Raw genomic sequence first — 11,506 nt, 5'->3', positions numbered from 1 at the left:
GCTTCTTAAGCAGCTGGCCTCCTCCGCCCCCGCTCAGTGGGCGTGGAAGTACTGCAGTGATGCAGCCGCCTCAATCGCCATTCTGCTTTATCGTGCAGGCTTTGATAACTGTTATCACGTGGATCCAGTAAAGCAGCACAGGAACCGAGCTACCGTCTCCCCGATGTGACGCCGTGTTCCCCCTTGGACTGCCAGCAACACCTTTTGCCTGTTGCGATGGGCCCGCTTCATTTCTTCGCGAGTACCAGCCTGTACTCACCGTAACCTGGTCTTCCACATCGCCGTATGCATCGCAAGAGGGCTTCTTACGCAGCTGGCCTCCTCCGCCCCCGCTCAGTGGGCATGGAAGTACTGCAGTGATGCAGCCGCCTCAATCGCCATTCTGCTTTATCGTGCAGGCTTTGATAATTGTTACCACGTGGATCCAGTAAAGCAGCACAGGAACCGAGCTACCGTCTCCCCGATGTGACGCCGTGTTCCCCCTTGGACTGCCAGCAACACCTTTTGCCTGTTGCGATGGGCCCGCTTCATTTCTTCGCGAGTACCAGCCTGTACTCGCCGTAACCTGGTCTTCCACATCGCCGTATGCATCGCAAGAGGGCTTCTTAGCAGCTGGCCTCCTCCGCCCCCGCTCAGTGGGCGTGGAATTACTGCAGTGAAGCAGCCGCCTCAATCGCCATTCTGCTTTATCGTGCAGGCTTTGATAATTGTTACCACGTGGATCCAGTAAAGCAGCGCAGGAACCGAGCTACCGTCTCCCCGATGTGACGCCGTGTTCCCCCTTGGACTGCCAGCAACACCTTTTGCCTGTTGCGAAGGGCCCGCTTCATTTCTTCGCGAGTAGCCAGCCTGTACTCACCGTAACCTGGTCTTCCACATTGCTGTATGCATCGCAAGAGGTGGGCTCGGCGGCTGTGCACAGACGCAGACCGCTAATCCATTCACTCTTGTCATGCAGGTGTTTCAGCGCGCACTCGTGCGCCTGTTGCTTCCATCCTTAGTGACGGCTTCCCTGGCAGTCCCGCTGCAATATCGTGCCTGGTCAGGTGAACATGACAGGATTGCCTGTCACCCATCCCTGATGCACACCTCTGGATTTGCACCGCCCTTTAGGCCCCTGGATTTCGTCGGGAGCAGCAGATCTGCGTTTTCGACGACACCGCTACCGAAGACGGTAGTGCTCGATGCAGCGTGGACAAACCTGTCGCCATCAACATCAACTCTCCGGTCAACTATAAAAGAGCAGTCAATACCGGTGGCGCCTTGTGGGCTCGGCGGCTGTGCACAGACGCAGACCGCTAATCCATTCACTCTTGTCATGCAGGTGTTTCAGCGCGCACTCGTGCGCCTGTTGCTTCCATCCTTAGTGACGGCTTCCCTGGCAGTCCCGCTGCAATATCGTGCCTGGTCAGGTGAACATGACAGGATTGCCTGTCACCCATCCCTGATGCGCACCTCTGGATTTGCACCGCCCTTCAGGCCCCTGGATTTCGTCGGGAGCAGCAGATCTGCGTTTTCGACGACACCGCTACCGAAGACGGTAGTGCTCGATGCAGCGTGAACAAACCTGTCGCCATCAACATCAACTCTCCGGTCAAATATAAAAGAGCAGTCAATACCGGTGGCGCCTTGTGGGCTCGGCGGCTGTGCACAGACACAGACCGCTAATCCATTCACTCTTGTCATGCAGGTTAGTAAAGCTTACAGTCTTTTTTCTAAGAAGTCTAGCAATCGTTTCCTGCTTCAGCTGCCGAGCCCGCACTGCTACCTTCTTGTCGCTCTTGAGTGTTCTGATGTAATTCGTGCTTTGTTGATGATGTCGGGTGATGTCGAAAGCAACCCGGGCCCGGACTCCGATGCTTTACTAGCTGAATTGAAGAACTTGTCTGCTGGACAGTCGCAATTAATCAGTCAGGTTCAAGACCTGAAAACTCATCTAGTGTCGACGGACAAAGCTATTGCTGATCTGGGCAGGCGCATGACTGATCTAGAGGGGCATTATCAAAATCTTGTCTCCCTACGCTCTGACTTCGAAACCGTGAAAACGTGTACCGCTCAAGTGGCCACCGTGGTACACAGGCTTGAAACGCGTATTGATGACGCCGAGAACCAGTCACGACGCAATAATCTTATTTTTTATGGCCTCCCTGAATCAACTGGATCAGAGACGTTTGCCCAGACCGAGCAACTTATCATCAAGCACTGCCAGGATCATTTGAATATTTGTATCGAGCCGAAAGAAATTGAGCGCGCACATCGTCTCGGTCATCGCACAGATACTAACCGCCACCGTCCTATCATAGCGAAATTCACCTTCCATAAAACAAAAGAATTGGTTCTTTCTCACGGCTGCAAGTTCAAAGGAACCAGCTTCAGCGTTGGAGAGGATTTCTCTCGTTCCGTACAAAACGCTCGCCGGCATCTCGTTACTTTCGCTAAAAGCAAATCATTACCTTTCTCTCTGCGATTCAAAACACTGCATATGGGCCATAAGCGCTACGTCTACGACGAGCAAACACAATCTGTCAAAGAAATAATATAGCAATTTGCCCGTCGTAAAAATGTCCGTTGCACTGTTAAGCCCAAATCTAACATATCATTGTCTGTAATCTTTACGAACGCACGCAGTTTCCTTCCAAAACGTGACGCTTTTTCCAACCTTGTTTTATCATCCAACAGTAATATAATGGTGATAACCGAAACGTGGCTAACAGAAGATATAACAGATACAGAAGTACTAGCCGACCTACCGGAATTTCATGTCTATCGAAAGGATCGCAAAGGCATGCGGGGGGGCGGTGTACTGATTGCTGTGCACCAGCAGTTATCGTGCTCCGTAGCCAAAAACATCACTTCTGATCTTGAAGTATTGTGGCTAATTATTCACGCTTCCCCCCATACAATCATTCTAGGTGTTTGCTACAGGCCTCCAAATAATATTTCAGATTTCACATTTAAACTTAATAACAGTTTGAGTGACCTTAGTAATCAACACCCACAAGCAGAAGTCCTCCTGTTTTGGTGATTTTAATTTTCCCCAAATAGACTGGAGCAATGCCCCATAACTCACTGCCCCATAACTATGGGCAGTGAGCCTGCCAGAGATTTTGTGGATTTCTGCCTTAATTTCAATTTAACTCAACTTGTATCAGAACCTACACGCGTTGCACTAAACACTTCTAGCATCTTAGATCTCATCCTAACCAGCAATCCGGAAAGCTTATCATCAATAGCATATCTACCTGAAGTCAGCGATCATAAAGTAATTCACGCCACATTTTCGTTTCAACCCGTAAGACGTGATTTAGTCAGCAAAACAATCCGCCTGTACAATAAAGGTAATTATGATGCCATTAATAGTGATCTGAGCGCATTTCTTCCTATGTTCGTGAGGTTATGTTCTACGCGCTCTACAAATGAAAACTGGGTAATATTTAAAAACAAGCTAGGTGATCTCGTTGACAAGTTTATACCGAGAATAACGTTCCGCGGAAACCGTAACAAGCCATGGTTCACTAAAACTCTTAAGCGACTTGAAAACAAAAAGAAACGTCTCTTCCGCTCAGCCAAACTAAACGGACACCCGTCTGCTTGGGGGAAATATTTTGTGGCCGAAGACGCTTATCTGAGGGCTATACGGAATGCTAAATTCTCATTTTTCCACGATGAACTGCCTAAAATGCTTACAAACAGCCCTCGACAATTTTGGCAAATAATAAACCCTCAGGAGGCGCGCATGATCAGCGTGTTAAATGCACATGGCGAAGTAGTCAGCGACAGCGAGTGTGCTGACATTTTTAATGCCGCCTTTTTCTCTGTATTTACTAACGAGACTTCAACTCCAGATCTTCCCACATCTACTGACATATCTGCGTGTATGCCACCAATTATATTCTCGGCAGAAGGAATCACCTCGATCATTGATAACGTCAAGCTTTCATCGTCAGCAGGTGTAGATGATATCAATTCCAAACTCTTAAAAAATATTAAATATGTATCTGCTGCGTACCTAACTTTGTTGTTTTCGCAGTCACTCTCTACAGGCATCTTACCATCCGACTGGAAAGTGGGCAAGGTCGTTCCAGTCTTCAAGTCGGGCAATAGAGAAACCCCATTAAATTATCGTCCGATATCATTAACTAGTGTCCCCTGCAAAATCATGGAACACGTCATATACTCGCATATCATGAACTTCTTAGACTCAATCTGTTTTTTTCACCCTTGTCAGCACGGATTTCGAAAAGGCTATTCTTGCGAAACGCAGTTGGCAATTTTCCTTCACGACCTGCATGTTAACCTTGACAGTAACCTTCAGACTGATGCCATATTCCTAGATTTTGCAAAAGCATTTGATACAGTTCCTCATAAACGTTTGCTGCTAAAATTATCTCAGTTAAATTTACACCCCGACGTACTAAAGTGGATAGAAGCATTCCTGACTAACCGCTCTCAGTTTGTTTTCGTTAATAACCATTCTTCTAGCAGACTCCGCGTAACATCAGGCGTCCCGCAGGGATCCGTCTTAGGACCGCTTCTTTTTCTAATTTACATTAATGATCTACCAACACAGGTATCATGTAACATTCGTATGTTTGCAGATGATTGTGTAATCTACCGCAGAGTTACCAACACATTTGACCACACATTAATCCAGAACGATCTCAATAATTTACAAGAATGGTGTAATCGCTGGCTAATGAACCTATATCCTAACAAATGTAAACTCGTGTCTTTCACTCGCTGCCGTAACCCCCTCACATTTACCTATTCCATTGCTGATGTTCCGATAGAATCAGTCCAATCATTCAAATATCTTGGTGTCACTCTATCTTGTGATCTGTCCTGGCGCTTGCACACTACTAACATCATCTCATCAGCCAATAGATCACTGGGATTTCTTAGGCGACATTTACGTCATACCTCACAACAAGTAAAAGCGTTGGCCTATAAATCATTTGTAAGATCGAAACTTGAGTATGCATCTCCCATCTGGAACCCGCATCAGAATTATATCATAAATGCACTCGAAGCTGTACAAAATCGTGCTACTAGGTTTATTCATTCTTCATATTCGTACGATAACAGCATTTCATCGATGAAAGCGGAATCTGGCTTGGAAGCTCTTTCTTTCCATCGACAGGTTGCCACCCTCTCCCTCTTCCGTTCATTTTTTTACAGCTCCCTAAATCACCCACCGTACATCACGCCACCTTCATACATATCTCATCGCACCGGTCATCCGCTTCAAGTTGCACGCGCACGTGCCCGGACCACCACTTTTCAAGCATCATTTTTTATTCGAGCATCAAGGGACTGGAACGGCCTTCCACACGCCATCGCAGCCATCACAAGCCCATCTGCCTTTACCGAAGCTGTTATCACATATCTCAAAACGAACGCCTGTATTTAATGTTTATTATTTTTTTAACCACCCCTTATGTAATACCCCTCCAATGGGGTCTTTAAGGTATTAAAGTGAAGTCAAGTGAAGTGAAGCTTCTTAAACAGCTGCCCTCCTCCGCCCCCGCTCAGTGGGCGTGGAAGTACTGCAGTAATGGAGTCACCTCAATCGCCATTCTGCTTTATCATGCAGGCTTTGATAACTGTTATCACGTGGATCCAGTAAAGCAGCACAGGAACCGAGCTACCGTCTCCCCGATGTGATGCCGTGTTCCCCCTTGGACTGCCAGCAACACCTTTTGCCTGTTGCGAAGGGCCCGCTTCATTTCTTCGCGAGTACCAGCCTGTACTCACCGTAACCTGGTCTTCCACATTGCTGTATGCATCGCAAGAGGGCTTCTTAAGCAGCTGCCCTCCTCCGCCCCCGCTCAGTGGGCGTGGAAGTACTGCAGTAATGTAGTCACCTCAATCGCCATTCTGCTTTATCGTGCAGGCTTTGATAACTGTTATCACGTGGATCCAGTAAAGCAGCACAGGAACCGAGCTACCGTCTCCCCGATGTGATGCCGTGTTCCCCCTTGGACTGCCAGCAATACCTTTTGCCTGTTGCGATGGGCCCGCTTTATTTCTTCGCGAGTACCAGCCTGTACTCACCGTAACCTGGTCTTCCACATCGCTGTATGCATCGCAAGAGGGCTTCTTAAGCAGCTGCCCTCCTCCGCCCCCGCTCAGTGGGCGTGGAAGTACTGCAGTAATGTAGTCACCTCAATCGCCATTCTGCTTTATCGTGCAGGCTTTGATAACTGTTATCACGTGGATCCAGTAAAGCAGCACAGGAACCGAGCTACCGTCTCCCCGATGTGACGCCGTGTTCCCCCTTGGACTGCCAGCAACACCTTTTGCCTGTTGCGATGGGCCCGCTTCATTTCTTCGCGAGTACCAGCCTGTACTCGCCGTAACCTGGTCTTCCACATCGCCGTATGCATCGCAAGAGGGCTTCTTAGCAGATGACCTCCTCCGCCCCCGCTCAGTGGGCGTGGAAGTACTGCAGTGATGCAGCCGCCTCAATCGCCATTCTGCTTTATCGTGAAGGCTTTGATAACTGTTACCACGTGGATCCAGTAAAGCAGCGCAGGAACCGAGCTACCGTCTCCCCGATGTGTCGCCGTGTTCCCCCTTGGACTGCCAGCAACACCTTGTGCCTGTTGTGAAGGGCCCGCTTCATTTCGTCGCGAGTACCAGCCTGTACTCACCGTAACCTGGTCTTCCACATCGCTGTATGCATCACAAGAGGGCTTCTTAAGCAGCTGCCCTCCTCCGCCCCCGCTCAGTGGGCGTGGAAGTACTGCAGTGATGCAGCCGCCTCAATCGCCATTCTACTTTATCGTGAAGGCTTTGATAACTGTTACCACGTGGATCCAGTAAAGCAGCACAGGAACCGAGCTACCGTCTCCCCGATGTGACGCCGTGTTCCCCCTTGGACTGCCAGCAACACCTTTTGCCTGTTGCGATGGGCCCGCTTCATTTCTTCGCGAGTACCAGCCTGTACTCGCCGTAACCTGGTCTTCCACATCGCCGTATGCATCGCAAGAGGGCTTCTTAGCAGATGACCTCCTCCGCCCCCGCTCAGTGGGCGTGGAAGTACTGCAGTGATGCAGCCGCCTCAATCGCCATTCTGCTTTATCGTGAAGGCTTTGATAACTGTTACCACGTGGATCCAGTAAAGCAGCGCAGGAACCGAGCTACCGTCTCCCCGATGTGTCGCCGTGTTCCCCCTTGGACTGCCAGCAACACCTTGTGCCTGTTGTGAAGGGCCCGCTTCATTTCGTCGCGAGTACCAGCCTGTACTCACCGTAACCTGGTCTTCCACATCGCTGTATGCATCACAAGAGGGCTTCTTAAGCAGCTGCCCTCCTCCGCCCCCGCTCAGTGGGCGTGGAAGTACTGCAGTGATGCAGCCGCCTCAATCGCCATTCTACTTTATCGTGAAGGCTTTGATAACTGTTACCACGTGGATCCAGTAAAGCAGCACAGGAACCGAGCTAACGTCTCCCCGATGTGACGCCGTGTTCCCCCTTGGACTGCCAGCAACACCTTTTGCCTGTTGCGATGGGCCCGCTTCATTTCTTCGCGAGTACCAGCCTGTACTCACCGTAACCTGGTCTTCCACATCGCCGTATGCATCGCAAGAGGGCTTCATAAGCAGCTGGCCTCCTCCGCCCCCGCTCAGTGGGCGTGGAAGTACTGCAGTGATGCAGCCGCCTCAATCGCCATTCTGCTTTATCGTGCAGGCTTTGATAACTGTTATCACGTGGATCCAGCAAAGCAGCACAGGAACCGAGCTACCGTCTCCCCGATGTGACGCCGTGTTCCCCCTTGGACTGCCAGCAACACCTTTTCCCTATTGCGATGGGCCCGCTTCATTTCTTCGCGAGTACCAGCCTGTACTCACCGTAACCTCGTCTTCCACATCGCTGCATGCATCGCAAGAGGGCTTCTTAAGCAGCTGGCCTCCTCCGCCCCCGCTCAGTGGGCGTGGAAGTACTGCAGTGATGCAGCCGCCTCAATCGCCATTCTGCTTTATCGTGAAGGCTTTGATAACTGTTATCACGTGGATCCAGTAAAGCAGCGCAGGAACCGAGCTACCGTCTCCCCGATGTGACGCCGTGTTCCCCCTTGGACTGCCAGCAACACCTTGTGCCTGTTGCGAAGGGCCCGCTTCATTTCTTCGTGAGTACCAGCCTGTACTCACCGTAACCTGGTCTTCCAGATCGCTGTATGCATCACAAGAGGGCTTCTTAAGCAGCTGGCCTCCTCCGCCCCCGCTCAGTGGGCGTGGAAGTACTGCAGTGATGCAGCCGCCTCAATCGCCATTCTGCTTTATCGTGCAGGCTTTGATAACTGTTATCACGTGGATCCAGCAAAGCAGCACAGGAACCGAGCTACCGTCTCCCCGATGTGATGCCGTGTTCCCCCTTGGACTGCCAGCAATACCTTTTGCCTGTTGCGATGGGCCCGCTTCATTTCTTCGCGAGTACCAGCCTGTACTCACCGTAACCTGGTCTTCCACATCGCTGCATGCATCGCAAGAGGGCTTCTTAAGCAGCTGGCCTTCTCCGCCCCCGCTCAGTGGGCGTGGAAGTACTGCAGTGATGCAGCCGCCTCAATCACCATTCTGCTTTATCGTGCAGGCTTTGATAACTGTTATCCCGTGGATCCAGTAAAGCAGCACAGGAACCGAACTACCGTCTCCCCGATGTGACGCCGTGTTACCCCTTGGACTGCCAGCAACACCTTTGCCTGTTGCAATGGGCCCGCTTCATTTCCTCGCGAGTACCAGCCTGTACTCACCGTAACCTGGTCTGCCACATCGCCGTATGCATCGCAAGAGGGCTTCTTACGCCGCTGGCCTCCTCCGCCCCCGATCAGTGGGCATGGAAGTACTGCAGTGATGCAGCCGCATCAATCGCCATTCTGCTTTATCGTGCAGGCTTTGATAATTGTTACCACGTGGATCCAGTAAAGCACCACAGGAACCGAGCTACCGTCTCCCCGATGTGACGCCGTGTTCTCCCTTGGACTGCCAGCAACACCTTTTACCTGTTGCGATGGGCCCGCTTCATTTCTTCGCGAGTACCAGGCTGTACTCGCCGTAACCTGGTCTTCCACATCGCCGTATGCATCGCAAGAGGGCTTCTTAGCAGCTGGCCTCCTCCGCCCCCGCTCAGTGGGCGTGGAATTACTGCAGTGATGCAGCCGCCTCAATCGCCATTCTGCTTTATCGTGCAGGCTTTGATAATTGTTACCACGTGGATCCAGTAAAGCAGCGCAGGAACCGAGCTACCGTCTCCCCGATGTGACGCCGTGTTCCCCCTTGGACTGCCAGCAACACCTTTTGCCTGTTGCGAAGGGCCCGCTTCATTTCTTCGCGAGTAGCAGCCTGTACTCACCGTAACCTGGTCTTCCACATTGCTGTATGCATCGCAAGAGGTGGGCTCGGCGGCTGTGCACAGACGCAGACCGCTAATCCATTCACTCTTGTCATGCAGGTGTTTCAGCGCGCACTCGTGCGCCTGTTGCTTCCATCCTTAGTGACGGCTTCCCTGGCAGTCCCGCTGCAATATCGTGCCTGGTCAGGTGAACATGACAGGATTGCCTGTCACCCATCCCTGATGCACACCTCTGGATTTGCACCGCCCTTCAGGCCCCTGGATTTCGTCGGGAGCAGCAGATCTGCGTTTTCGACGACACCGCTACCGAAGACGGTAGTGCTCGATGCAGCGTGGACAAACCTGTCGCCATCAACATCAACTCTCCGGTCAACTATAAAAGAGCAGTCAATACCGGTGGCGCCTTGTGGGCTCGGCGGCTGTGCACAGACGCAGACCGCTAATCCATTCACTCTTGTCATGCAGGTGTTTCAGCGCGCACTCGTGCGCCTGTTGCTTCCATCCTTAGTGACGGCTTCCCTGGCAGTCCCGCTGCAATATCGTGCCTGGTCAGGTGAACATGACAGGATTGCCTGTCACCCATCCCTGATGCGCACCTCTGGATTTGCACCGCCCTTCAGGCCCCTGGATTTCGTCGGGAGCAGCAGATCTGCGTTTTCGACGACACCGCTACCGAAGACGGTAGTGCTCGATGCAGCGTGAACAAACCTGTCGCCATCAACATCAACTCTCCGGTCAAATATAAAAGAGCAGTCAATACCGGTGGCGCCTTGTGGGCTCGGCGGCTGTGCACAGACACAGACCGCTAATCCATTCACTCTTGTCATGCAGGTTAGTAAAGCTTACAGTCTTTTTTCTAAGAAGTCTAGCAATCGTTTCCTGCTTCAGCTGCCGAGCCCGCACTGCTACCTTCTTGTCGCTCTTGAGTGTTCTGATGTAATTCGTGCTTTGTTGATGATGTCGGGTGATGTCGAAAGCAACCCGGGCCCGGACTCCGATGCTTTACTAGCTGAATTGAAGAACTTGTCTGCTGGACAGTCGCAATTAATCAGTCAGGTTCAAGACCTGAAAACTCATCTAGTGTCGACGGACAAAGCTATTGCTGATCTGGGCAGGCGCATGACTGATCTAGAGGGGCATTATCAAAATCTTGTCTCCCTACGCTCTGACTTCGAAACCGTGAAAACGTGTACCGCTCAAGTGGCCACCGTGGTACACAGGCTTGAAACGCGTATTGATGACGCCGAGAACCAGTCACGACGCAATAATCTTATTTTTTATGGCCTCCCTGAATCAACTGGATCAGAGACGTTTGCCCAGACCGAGCAACTTATCATCAAGCACTGCCAGGATCATTTGAATATTTGTATCGAGCCGAAAGAAATTGAGCGCGCACATCGTCTCGGTCATCGCACAGATACTAACCGCCACCGTCCTATCATAGCGAAATTCACCTTCCATAAAACAAAAGAATTGGTTCTTTCTCACGGCTGCAAGTTCAAAGGAACCAGCTTCAGCGTTGGAGAGGATTTCTCTGGTTCCGTACAAAACGCTCGCCGGCATCTCGTTACTTTCGCTAAAAGCAAATCATTACCTTTCTCTCTGCGATTCAAAACACTGCATATGGGCCATAAGCGCTACGTCTACGACGAGCAAACACAATCTGTCAAAGAAATAATATAGCAATTTGCCCGTCGTAAAAATGTCTGTTGCACTGTTAAGCCCAAATCTAACATATCATTGTCTGTAATCTTTACGAACGCACGCAGTTTCCTTCCAAAACGTGACGCTTTTTCCAACCTTGTTTTATCATCCAACAGTAATATAATGGTGATAACCGAAACGTGGCTAACAGAAGATATAACAGATACAGAAGTACTAGCCGACCTACCGGAATTTCATGTCTATCGAAAGGATCGCAAAGGCATGCGGGGGGGCGGTGTACTGATTGCTGTGCACCAGCAGTTATCGTGCTCCGTAGCCAAAAACATCACTTCTGATCTTGAAGTATTGTGGCTAATTATTCACGCTTCCCCCCATACAATCATTCTAGGTGTTTGCTACAGGCCTCCAAATAATATTTCAGATTTCACATTTAAACTTAATAACAGTTTGAGTGACCTTAGTAATCAACACCCACAAGCAGAAGTCCTCCT

General features: G+C 50.7%; 2 protein-coding genes across 2 annotated transcripts; both read left to right on the top strand.

Annotated features, from left to right (window-relative positions):
- The first annotated feature begins 1,684 nt into the window (after positions 1-1,684).
- On the top strand, positions 1,685-2,753 carry LOC119449297 (uncharacterized). Its single transcript, XM_037712470.2, has one exon. It carries the CDS (start codon positions 1,685-1,687, stop codon positions 2,540-2,542), a length of 858 nt encoding a protein of 285 aa, XP_037568398.2. The 3' UTR covers positions 2,543-2,753.
- Positions 2,754-9,572: 6,819 nt separating this feature from the next.
- LOC119449296 (uncharacterized) lies at positions 9,573-11,033 on the top strand. Its single transcript, XM_037712469.1, has 2 exons — positions 9,573-9,815; positions 10,182-11,033. Exons 1-2 carry the CDS (start codon positions 9,573-9,575, stop codon positions 11,031-11,033), a joined length of 1,095 nt encoding a protein of 364 aa, XP_037568397.1.
- The last annotated feature ends 473 nt before the right edge of the window (positions 11,034-11,506 follow it).

The sequence above is a fragment of the Dermacentor silvarum genome, chromosome 4 (assembly GCF_013339745.2).
Source record: "Dermacentor silvarum isolate Dsil-2018 chromosome 4, BIME_Dsil_1.4, whole genome shotgun sequence".
In the NCBI taxonomy this organism is placed as follows: domain Eukaryota; kingdom Metazoa; phylum Arthropoda; class Arachnida; order Ixodida; family Ixodidae; genus Dermacentor; species Dermacentor silvarum.
The sequence above is the reverse complement of the archived record's forward strand: the minus strand, read 5'-3'. Positions and strand labels throughout refer to the sequence as shown.